The 12400-nt window shown below is 47.0% G+C and overlaps 1 protein-coding gene across 1 annotated transcript in view; it reads left to right on the top strand.

The window, feature by feature from the left end:
* Tg (thyroglobulin) overlaps window positions 1-12400 on the top strand; it is a 175396-nt gene that overhangs the window by 11425 nt on the left and 151571 nt on the right. The window contains exons 9-14 of the mRNA XM_050145305.1: window positions 3104-4201; window positions 4918-5505; window positions 6481-6720; window positions 9734-9871; window positions 10240-10317; window positions 10850-10962. Of these exons, the coding sequence (XP_050001262.1) occupies window positions 3104-4201; window positions 4918-5505; window positions 6481-6720; window positions 9734-9871; window positions 10240-10317; window positions 10850-10962 (2255 nt within the window). The remainder of the gene's footprint in view (window positions 1-3103; window positions 4202-4917; window positions 5506-6480; window positions 6721-9733; window positions 9872-10239; window positions 10318-10849; window positions 10963-12400) is intronic.

Below are 12400 nucleotides of genomic sequence, written 5' to 3'. Positions count from 1 at the left end.
AGAGTGTCCGTAGCAAAGGCACTTTCTATATGTTCTCAATCTACAAGGATTGCAGAGAGACACTGTTGGAGTATGGAGCACACTTTGTGACTCCAGGAAAGGCAGAAGGGAACGAGACTCTGCAGCCCTTCACCTAACCAAGGCTTGGGCTTCACGCTGGAGGGAAGGGAGACCGGTGTGAGCTCATCTTGGGAAGGTCTGGTGGGCTGTGTGTGTGTAATATATGCCCCTAAGCAGTGTTAGGGGAGCTGTCTGGTTAAGAGCACTGCCTGCTCTTCCAAAGGTCCTGAGTTCAACTCCCAGAACCCCCATGGTGGTTCCCAACCACCTGTAATGAGATCTGGTGGCCTCTTGAGGAAGAGACCTGGGCAGTCATTCTCATCAACTTAGACCATGGAACCCAGTTTGGGCAAGTTTAACAGAACTTCCATATATAGGCTGCTCACGCATGCTTCAGCATTGCCAGTACATACGTTTCATTTCACTTTCAATTTCAGTGTTAGGAGAGCAGGTGGAAGAAGCCCTGGACCCAAGATAAGGCAGACAATTAGAAAGTCACCTCAATGTCCGTAGGAAAGATAGAGGTGAGGTCAGGACTTCTTAAGGCTCTTGTCACAAAGTAACACAAACTGTAAGTCCCTAGCAACAATCACAGCTCACTCAGTAGCTTTCAGGTCTGGAGGCTGGAAGTTTGAAATGTAGGTAGTACCAGAGTCTACTCTTCTGCAGGCTCCATTAGAAGCCTCTCTTGACTCCCAGCTCTGGCAAAGGCCACCCTCATCTCAGGCAAAGACCCTTGCAGTGACGTTTCTGCTAAAGTAGCACATTCTGTGGTTCTGAGAGGAAAGATGCATCTTGAAGGAATGTTATTCTACCCGGTGTGCTAAGGCAGAAGGCGGGCAGGTGCAAACCTTAGCATTGTCGTCGTGGGCATCTCAGTAAGGCCCCAAGGATGGGCACGGTGTGATACTGCGGAGGGGAGAAATCCAGGATCACAAGGCCTTCCAAGGGGGGTTAAGCCGTGAAACAGTGAAGAAAGAACTCAAGACTCATGGCTTCTACTTAGATATTAATGTTAATTCAATAAGTCCCACCAAGTCCTTCAAGTTCTTCCTTTGACACTTTAGACATTCTTTGTATTGTTTGGTGAGTGTGCAGATGTCATAAAAGAAACGTTTAGGCCAGGTGGTGGTGACACACACCTTTTATCTCAGCACTCGGGAAGCAGAGGAGAGGCAGGCAGAACTCTGTGAGTTCGAAGCCAGCCCGGTCTACAGAGCAAGTTCCAGGACAGGCTTTAAAGCTGCACAGAGAAACCCTGCCTTGAAAAAGACAAAAACAACAATAAAAGAGAAATGTTTAAAGCCTCGCCTTGGAATTATTTATTACCATCACCCAGTTGCATGAAAACCTAGAAAATACTGGGCCCTGCAGTCATCGGGTGGAAATGAAGAACCATAGCTTTCCAAGTTAAAGCAGGAACTCTGTTGAATGCATCGGTGGGTCTTTGACTTTCACTCTTTCTCAGTGTCTTTAGTAGCAGTACTTAACAAGTGTATGGAGGGGTTGAGCTCTCAGTGTAGAAGGGGAAGTGAAGCCAGGCACACACTTCCTCCAAGTCTCCTGTGACGTCAGTTACAGGACACTGAGGCCTCACCGAGGGATCTGCTCAGTTTTGTAGGTTGCCAGCATGCATGCATGCATGCACGCATATATACACATGTGTGCCTATGTGCATACACACACACACACACACACACACCCCTACATGAGCTACGTGTTCCAGTTCTTTTTTTGTTGCCTGGTGATGAAGGGAAATTGGCCGCCTTTTTTCTTGGCATCTGAGTGAATCGCAAGGAAAGAATTACTTCTGCAAGTTGACAGTGGGGTGGTGGTTTAGAAGGTTCCCTGAGATGTGTGGATTTATGGAGGAGAATGGAGCTTGCTTACGTGCCCCTACGTGAGCAGAACCAGATGCCATCTGAGTTCTGTTTGTCCCTCCCACGGGCACTTTCGCAGACTGTCCTGGCTATGCATGGGATTGACTGAGTCAATCACCTTCTTTACTAGTAATTTCACAGGAAGATCCAAAAGCCCAAGGGCTGTGTGCACTAAGTGTGCTTGTTCAACTAGCATTTCAATATTACAATACAGAAAATAAGACGATAATGAAATACGCTGTGTTTTTAATATTACATATCACAGTACAACAAGGTACTTCTATGAAGCACTGCTGGCATTGCTGGCAGAGGTCTCATTCTGAAAGAGACTATAAACTGGAGAAGGCCACACCCAGAAGGAATTAGAGTCTCAGAAAGAGCGTGTGGTGAGGCATTAAAAGTCCATTGAGAATTCCAGCGAGAGAAAGCTGGGAAGCAGCGGCTTAGCAGCACAAATAGGACTTTGTTAGCAAGCGGGGCTCCTGAGGCTGCCAGAATCAATATGAAGGCACCACTATGAAGTGGGTGCCTTGAGCAGCAGAAATCTGTCCTCTCACAGTTTTCACGCTGGAACTCAGAAGTCAAGGTGTGGGCAGGGCTATCCATATCCCTTGAGAATCAGATAATTGGTGACTTCTGGTGTTCCTTGGCTTCATGGCTGTATCTGTCACTCCAGTCTGTGGGTCTCGACCCTCACATGGCCTCTTTCCCATGTCTCTTCTTATAGGCACAACAGCCATTGGATTCCTAGCCCATCCTAGTCTAGATGACTTAATTACAGCTACCAAAAGTGCTTTCAATTCAGTCAAGGACCCCCATATAGACAAAAAAATGTTTTCAGGGGACATTATTCAGACCAATGCAAGTGTGGCCAGGTTTTCAGAAAATGGGTAGTAAGTATCTCAGAGATTTGCTGTAGAAAACCATCGGTCTGGTGAGAGGTGTCTGAGTGGTTATGAAGACAGGAATAGTCATGCTCAAAATTAGCCTTGTGGAGACCACTCAAGGGAGAAGGGAAGATATAAGTGGATACAGAAAAGAAAATGGTCCGCAAGGCAGTATGAGCTTTTGGTATCTTACCAGCAGAGGCATGGGGGCACGGTGGAGGGAGGGTTCTTGGGACCACTTGCTCTGATAACTATGTTCTTCATTGTTTCCCTTAGCTGAAGATCAGTCATGTGCCGCAGAGAGGCAGCAAGCCTTGTCTAGGCTCTACTTTGGAACCCCAGGCTACATCAGCCAGCAGGACCTGTTGTCTTCTGAGGACAGGCAGGTCCCTGACAGTGGTACCACATTGGCCGCATCCTGCCTGCCTGCAATCAAGGAACTCTTTGTTGACTCTGGGCTTCTCCACTCCATGACTGTGGGGCAGTACCAACAGCTTTCTGCATCAGGAAGTCTACTTAGAGAAGCCATCAGAGCAATTTTCCCATCCCGAGAGCTGGCTGGACTCGCCCTCCAGTTCACCACCAACCCTAAGCGGCTCCAGCAAAACCTCTTCGGAGGGACATTTTTGGTGAATGCTGCCCAGTTTAACTTGTCAGGAGCCCTTGGTACAAGAGGCACGTTTAACTTCAGTCAGTTTTTCCAGCAGCTTGGTCTCCCAGGCTTCCAAGTTGGAGACAGAGCAATTGATCTAGCCAAACTACTCCCTGTGGGATTGGACTCTAATTCTAACCCAGAAACTCTCCGTGTTTCTGATAAGACAGTTGCTATGAATAAACCAGTTGTGGGTACCTTTGGCTTCAGAGTCAACCTACAAGATAACCAAAATGCCTTAAAATTCCTTGCTTCTCTTCTGGAGCTTCCAGAATTCCTTATCTTCTTGCAACGTGCTGTTTCTGTGCCTGAAGATGTAGCAAGGGACTTAGGAGATGTGATGGAAATGGCATTCAGTGCTCAGACTTGCAGACAGACGCCCGGAAGGCTCTTTGTCCCATCATGCACTGCCGGAGGAAGCTATGAGGAAATCCAGTGCTATGCTGGAGAATGCTGGTGTGTGGATTCCCGAGGCAAAGAACTCGATGGCTCAAGAGTCAGAGGTGGACGCCCCAGGTGCCCCACCGAGTGTGAGAAGCAGCGAGCTCAGCTGCAAAGCCTTGCAAGCAGTCAGCCAGCTGGCTCCAGCTTCTTTGTCCCTTCATGTACGAGTGAGGGCTATTTCCTGCCTGTCCAGTGCTTCAACTCAGAATGTTACTGTGTCGATGCTGAAGGTCAGGCTATTCCTGGTACTCAAAGTACAATTGGTGAACCCAAGCAATGTAAGTCTGTTGGATATTTAATTAACAAATTCTTGAGTCTCTATTTAGACCAGAACCTAATACGTTGTCAGAAACTGAGTTTGCTCATGACTAAGGAGTAATCTTCAGTCAATAGACTAATTAGTCTATTTAGCTGAGCATTATCCATGGAGACCTGGACAATATTAGTTATTCTAATGAGCTCATAGAGATTTTTGCTTGTTATTAAGAAAGTGCACATACATGGGCTGGGAAGATGGCTCAACCATAAAGTGCTTGCTGCACAGGCATACGGGTCTGAGTTTGCATCCACTTAAAATCATGCTGAGCAATGCATATTTGTAACCCCAGTGCTGTGAGCAGGGGGGAGGTGGGAGTAAGTGGACCTGGGACTGGAGCTCACTGGCCAGCCAGTTTATCTAAATCAGAAAGCTTCAGGTTCAGTGAGAGATTGTGCATACAAAAGTAAGACAGAGAGTGATTGGGGAAGACACCTGACAATATTCACAAATGTGCTTAAACACATACACACATAAGCACATAACACCCACACGACAGGAGGTGTCATACACATTTCTGTAGCTCCTGTCAGATCAGTAGGTGGGCTAGCCACCAGGTTGGATGTTACTCATGAACTTAGGACAATTGTGGTTTCTGCGACTTACCATTAAGAAGTCATCTTGATCCCTCTGGTTTGTTCGATTTATTAAATATCTACCCATATCATTCTTCTCCAGGTCCCAGTGTCTGCCAGTTACAAGCCGAACGAGCTTTCCTTGGAGCGGTGCAGGTCCTGCTCTCCAACTTCAGCATGCTGTCCTCCCCTTCCAGTGTTTATATCCCTCAGTGCAGTGCCAGTGGGCAGTGGAGGCGTGTGCAGTGCGACGGACCCCCTGAACAGATCTTTGAGTGGTATGAACGATGGGACACACGGAACAGTGATGGTCAGGAAATGACCCCAGCCACAACGCTGATGAAGATCGTGAGCTCTACAGGAGCAGCTTCCAGAAACTTCAGTCTCTTTCTTCAAAGTCTCTATGAGGCTGGCCAGCAAAGCATCTTCCCAGTGCTGGCACAGTACCCTTCCCTTCAAGATGTCCCACAGTTGGTGCTGGAGGGAGTCCCGACTCAGCCCGGGGAGAACATTCTCCTGGATCCATACGTCTTTTGGCAGATCCTAAATGGCCAGCTCAGCCACTACCCAGGGCCCTACACAGACTTCAGCATGCCTTTGGCACACCTCAACCTCAGAAGCTGCTGGTGTGTGGATGAGATTGGTCAGGAACTGGATGGGACTCGGAACGAGCCAGGCAAGAGCCCAACATGTGAGTTAACTCATGTAGAGAGCCAATTTCATATTTTCTTTGAAAAGACTTTCTGATGGGAAAGCCTCCGTAGGAACGGGTCACTTCTGGGAACTGTGGCAGCACTTATATGTCCATTCACTCTCAAGTCTGTATATCTGTACACCCAAGCAGCCGTCTACCCACCTTATGATAGCTGCCCTTCTAGGTGGTCCAGATAGATCAATGTTCATAGGATAAGGTTCTCTAGCAATTCTGAATCAACAATTCAGTGAAGAACTTGCCCAAGTTATATGATTTCTGCAGGCCTCGGTTTCTCATCTACATTTATACAGGTTAATTGTCAATTTGGCACCACCTGGAATTATATAGGAAGAAAATCTCAATTGAGGAAAAGCGTAGTTCATATTGGCCAATGGATATGTCTTTGGGGGTATTTTCTTGCTTGTTAATTGATCTAGTAGGGCCTAGCCCAATATAGGCAATACTATTCCTTAGGTAGAGGGTTCTAAACTGTATTAAAACGCTAGCTAAGCATAGGTTACTTGCCAGGAACCAAGCAAAACTCTCCATGGCTCCTGTTGCACTTCTATGGCTTTGAAAGAAGTTCTTTGGTCAGAGGTATTGCTGCATGAAATATCAGGACTACCTTCATGTTCCTGTTGAGTTTCTGTTTCAACTTTCCTCAGTGATGGTCTGTGGCGAGAATTGTGAGCCAAATAAATCCTTTCTTCCCTATATTGTTCTTTGGTGAGGACAGTACAGCAGCAGAAATGAAACTTGGATGCCTGGGAGCAAGCATCTTCTTAGACTAGTACCCAGATTCAATCAGATCCTGCGAATGTACTTAGCACAAGCCTGGCATGGTGTGAGCCATGTATCCCTAATCTCCTGCAGGTTCCTCCGTGAATGCTGAGCGAATGAGGCTGAGGAGACAAAGCAGAGGGAGCTGGGCTTGGTGACTAAATTTACCTGTGATTCTTTTCACTGCCCTAGGTCCTGGCCCCTGTGAGGAAATAAAACTTCGTGCCCTGAAGTTTATTAAGGAAACGGAAGAGATTGTCTCTGCCTCCAATGGTTCTTCATTCCCTCTGGGAGAGAGTTTTTTAGTAGCCAAGGGAATCCAGCTGACCAGTGAAGAGCTTGGCCTTCCTCCTCTCTACCCATCCCGGGAGGCATTCTCTGAGAAGTTTCTCCGTGGGGGTGAATACGCCATTCGTTTAGCTGCTCAGTCCAGTGAGTGTTGGGTTGACAGTTCTCACTCCATTTCTTTGGGGGAAGCAAGAGCTTGCATGTGACTCTCCTGGACTTGACTTGGGCTGCCAGGTTCCTGGAAAGGCAGAGTGGTTCTGTGACCCTAGGCAAAGCTTTTCCTAAAGGATCCATGATCCTTCGGCAGAGTCCTTATAGAGCCTTACATTGTGTACTTCAGATGCTACCTGCAGCCCTCATAAAACCACAGTTCTGTTGTTAAAAGACTGTGTGCTCTCAACCCTTGGCCTGTCTTAAAGTTTCCTTTCATCTCCAAGGCTAATGTGAGGAGAAAGGACATGACTCTCTTTACCGAGGACCCATTGCTGAGAGCAGGTGCCAAAGGCTGTGCCATCTCTGAATATAACAGAGGAACACAGTCCTCTGACCTAGCAACAGCCACACAGTGCTTAAGTTTAACCCATGACCAGGTATTTGAATGACAAGTACATGATTGGGTCATTGTGTTAATTCTGTTAATATTTCAGAACAAAGATATAAAATTATCTGCGATTCTTTACACAAAGAAGCTAAATTCTGATTTAGTCACTTGCCTGGGTTCGGCCATCTGGTAACTACGAAAGCTGGACCAGGAAGGCTAGCACCAGTCTAGCCCATGCCATTAGTGTCCTGTGCTCTGCTCAGCTGAACACGGAGCAGCTGGAGTCAGTGCTGAGACCTGGGTCCTTCCTCTGCCTACAGCCTGCTCTGCTGAGAGGCTCTGACCTCACTGAGTTTCCACTGACACCACACCACCAGAACCTGAGCTCCTGTTCTCCTTGAGCCTTGTCTGAGTTCCTCTCCTTTGTTAGCAGGGTTCTGGGCTGTCCACTTTCTGGACAATATTTTATGTGACATAAATCAGAGAGAATATCCTGCAACAAGCTGGAGTCTCCCTGTCTTCCTCTCATGACACCTGATGCTGGTTTGGAAGTGGTGTGTTTGTTCTAACCCCGGAGAAGGATCTCACAGATGAGTCTGTTTGCTGCCTCCTCCCTTCTCCCCACCAGACAACTGTTCAAAGCACCAAGCCTTGCTCACCCTCCTCTACACCCATGGCCCACTCACCACTCACCTTGCTGCTCTTTTTCTCTGCCCAGAGTCCACCTTTCTCACTTCCTCAGAAACCTGTGGGCATGTGCTTTTCACAGGAAAGCAGTTATTTCAAATCCTGTGCCCGGATGGACTCTGATGCGCTGTGGGGAGAGGTGGTTCTGGCAGCCCTGTAGCTTGGGTCACTTTGATCAGCACAGAAGGCAGAGGAGCTGCCAGTACCATAATGTGTCACTGTGGGGCAGGGTGACATTTGTAAAAAGGGCAGAGGCCAGACAGGGGAAAAGGATGGGAGAGAAACACAGCTCTGTAGGCAGGAACCTAGGGTGAAGATGTAGGAGATCCAGGCCAGGGGCCATGAGCTCCAGCCATTACACACTTCTCTTTGACCTTTTTTCAGGCACACATACATGGCAGTATTTACCTCAATCTCCCCCCCCTCGCGGTCCCTTCCCTTTCTTTCCTTTGTTTGTTCCACTTCTGCTAGTCTTATATATGCTAGGGCCTTAAATGTGTTAGGCAATTAGTCTTCCACTGAGCCACACCCCCCAGTTCTTTTCTAAAATAAAAAAAAAAAATTGAGACAGCATCTCCTTAAGTTTCCCAGGCTAGCCTTGACCCTGTAGCTCTGGCTGGTCTCCAACTTGGGATCCTCTTGCCTCTGCTTCCTGAGTAGCTAGGATTATATCATGCCTAGTTCAGTTGTCTCTTGGGTGTACATTCTGAGCCAGGTTCTGTTCTTTGTGTAAAAGAAACACGGATCTCTGTACCGAGGATTCTAAAGAGGAACCCATACACAAACTCGATCAGTACATGCCTAATGTGCTGCATGGCAGTGAGTGCTGAGCAGAGAAGCCATACAAGGGAAGGAGAGCTGTGGTTGACATACCACATGTATGTCAAACACATGTGGTCACACCCTTCCTTCCATGTAATGTTGTGTTTAAGTAGTTATCTGTCTACCTCAGTTTTGCCACTGGTCAGATGATATGCTTATATTTTCTAGGGCCATAGAAACGGTTCAGCTAATTCTTTCTAGGCATGGCCAACATGCATCTCTGTGGGCTACATGTGTCTCAGGATGACTAAACCTTAAGCTTACTCAGAGCACTATGGGACACATATGTGATTTTGTCTTTGTAACTCAATTGTGTGGTTCTTGAGACTTAACTTTGTAGATGACAATGTTGTGGCCATGCCAAGATGTTGGCACACACCTGGTATACAACATACCTTTGGATGCCCATGTGTTGTGGGATATTTGTACACTGTGTGAAGGTGTGTTGTATGATTGGTATAATGAAAAGTGGAATGGCCATTACCTAGGCAGGAAGGATAGTTGGGACTTCAGGGCAGAGAGAAGTAGGAGAAGGAATCTAGGAGTGGGATACAGGGACATGGAGAGGAAACAGGAAGCACAAGATGGAAGAAAAGTAACACCACATGATAGAAAATAGATTAATATAAATGGGTTAATTTAAGTTATAAGAGCTAGTTAGGAACAAGCACTAAGCTATAGGCCAAGATTTCATAATTAAAAGAGTCTCTGGATTGTTTTTCTTTTGTTTTGGTTGTTGTTTTTTTGTATGTATGTGAGTTGGCAGCCCAAAGAAAAATCTTACTATACCCATAACTCTTCTCTAGAGTCAAGTGCATGCCATGGATACAAAGTCATCCACCAGCTTCACCACTCTCTGAGATTACCACACAGATCTGTAGAGAGTCCTCCCAATGCAGTCTGGGGCTTATCTTCATAGGGGGATCTGCAGAGTGTCTACTGGCTGGCCAAAAATCTAAGTGAAATTTCTGGTTAAATGTTCCTCAGGTTGTAAGAAGGCTGTCTTATATGTTTGCAAGGGTGTGTGCAGGGGTGTGCGTGGTTTATCTCGGGACAGAGCCCACAAGGCAGCTGTCATATTCTGTGTTTTTCTTTCTGTGTCTCTAGCATTGAATTTCTACCAGCATCTCCATGCTTCCCAGGGAGAGTCCGATGGAGCAGCCAGTCTTCTGTGGTCCGGGCCCTATGTACCACAGTGTGACAGTCTTGGAGGCTGGGAGCCTGTGCAATGCCACGCTGGGACCGGTAAGGAGACTTAGAGAGGAAAGAGGCACACAGGGGGAGGAAAGTGGTCCAGATTATTGGCCCCTCTTTAGCAACTAGGGCAAACCCTTAGCTTCTCCACTACCAGCTGTCTCCCAGGTGTAAGGGAAGCAGGGGCCTCCAGTCAATGTGGAGTTGAAATGCTCATAGGCTCGGAATGTTGGATGCTAAGTCTTGTGACTGTGGACAGTGTCAGGAGGGGAGCCTAGGCCAGACAGGCTACTTTGCTGGTGTTGCTATCAAAGCAAAAGAGAGAAGTTCCTCACTGGGCACTTGGGAGAGTTCCCAGCATACTTTCGGAGCTTATGGGCTATGGCTTGTTTTTTTTTTTTTTTTTTTTTTTTTTCCAGGACAGTGCTGGTGTGTGGATGGGCAGGGAGAGTTCATCCCAGCCTCACTGACTACACGCTCCTCACAGATGCCCCATTGTAAGTAAAGCCCATGAGATTCTTTAATCTGGCCTCTAGAATGGCTTCTATGCTGCTGGAGCCGGCTTGATCATACAACTGAGCAGGACTTTAGGGTCAAGCCCTGTAGAGCTGTCTCTGAGAATACCATAGACACATTTTTCTATGTCCCCAGGTCTGGGGCTCATGTTGACTTTGGGTCATCCTTGTTGGTTCTCTCATTGGGGGTGTACCAGGAAGAGCAAAGAATGGTGACGGGGTTTGGTCCCTGGGCCTTGGCTCCTGGGAAGCTCCAACTACTGTGGTTATATCACTGCCTCACATGTATTTCTGCAGCCCACTGAGGGTCACCCCTGAGGTATCAATAGCACATTTGACCCCTCAAAGCCACCAATACACCCCACATGTGTCTCTGCCCCTGAACTTCAGCCTGCTTGTCCTGAGGTTCTAGCTCTGTGGAATGCGCATCTACCGGTCTGAAGTCTGGGGTTATCTGTGATACCCACCCCCCTTAGCTCCATAGCACTTCGCTCACAGCCCCTCTCTCCCACAGGCCCCACAAGCTGTGAGCTATCCAGAGCCAACGGGCTGCTTTCTGCATGGAAGCAGGCTGGACCCCAAGGAAACCCAGGTCCAGGAGATCTGTTCACCCCCACCTGCCTACAGGTGAGCTTCTGTGGACTCAGGAAGGACACAAGCAAGGAAGGTTTACTGACACTGGCCTCCTCTGACTAAAAGTGCATTTTCTAGATTTTTAGTTCATTCTCATTAGTATAAAACTCACAGGGAGTCATGTCCTGGTCCTTCTAGACCTGGCTGTGTGTCCTTGGATTGGTTGACTGCCTTCTCTGTGTCCAGTTTTGCTTTGTTTTGCTTTGTCATAGGCCTGGGTCACATTCTTGTCTTATCTAGTTCTTAGATTATCTAGAGACTCCAAGACAAATCCTTCACCAAAAGTCTTTAAAGACTGATTATATGCATATACATTATTATGTAAAATAATATAGAGTATACTGTTTAATACTACATAATATATATTAAGTATATATAATACATATATTTGTTGTCATATGTTTTCTGAAGACACCTTGTTCAGGTCAGTGGGCTTAGCCCTCAGGTTCCCAGCCTTAGAGGAAGACATTATTCCTTGTCATTCCTAGCTTCTCTGTTGGTAGCTGTAACTCACAGTTCATTGAAACACTAATGTAAAAGCCTCCAGGGAAAAAACTCGTGTTCAGGATCTAACCGCATACCTACCAAGCAGTTCACACCCCCATGCTTGTCCTGTGTCCCTACACAAGGGTGGGTGACCTCACTGCCTGTTCCACTTAGTTCCCAGGAGCTTTGTGAAAGTCATATGAAATCGGGAATATAAGACTTTCAGGGGTCATGTAATATAGAACAATGTCATGGTTATTGTGGCATTCCATGGACATGGTCTACCTATTAATTGATTTGTAGGGAAAGTTGCCAATGTGATTTAGTCTTTTAGCTTGGCTAACAAATGACCTTCCCTGGAGATAAGCCTGCCCAGTGTCCCCAGCATGGCTGTTCTCCTGAGAAACAAAATGTGAGGACTGCAGCTTCTGAAGGCTGGAAGGGTGATTCTGGCATGTGACCTGATGATCACATAATTGTGTGGAGTTAGTGTGTGTCATGTGCAGCCCGGCTACTCTCTAGCTATGGGACATCACTCCAGTGCCTCACACCTCCTAAGAAGACTCATTTTCCCCTGCTTTCAAATGGCACAACTTGTCCTTGCTTGGTGGCCGGCAATTCAGAGCATGGCTCTAAAGTTCTAATGGGACAGTGACTTCTTTATGGCAAGCCTTCTTTGCCTGGAGAATCTGTCACCAGTTGTATAGGAAAAGAAATTCTTAATTTTTTTTTACTATTGATCTTTTTTTTACTATTGATCTTTTTTAATTAATTTATTTATTTATTAAAGATTTCTGCCTCCTCCCCGCCACCGCCTCCCATTTCCCTCCCCCTCCCCCAATCCACTCCCCCTCCCTCATCAGCCCTAAGAGCAATCAGGGTTCCCTGCCCTGTGGGAAGTCCAAGGACCACCCACCTCCTTCCAGGTCTAGTTAGGTGAGCATCC

Source organism: Alexandromys fortis, unplaced genomic scaffold (genome assembly GCF_014885135.2).
Source record: "Alexandromys fortis isolate MF-2015 unplaced genomic scaffold, M_Fortis_MF-2015_v1.1 scaffold_2_1_26212458, whole genome shotgun sequence".
Classification (NCBI taxonomy): domain Eukaryota; kingdom Metazoa; phylum Chordata; class Mammalia; order Rodentia; family Cricetidae; genus Alexandromys; species Alexandromys fortis.
Note: the sequence above shows the minus strand (reverse complement) of the source record. Positions and strands in the feature narration are given on the sequence as shown.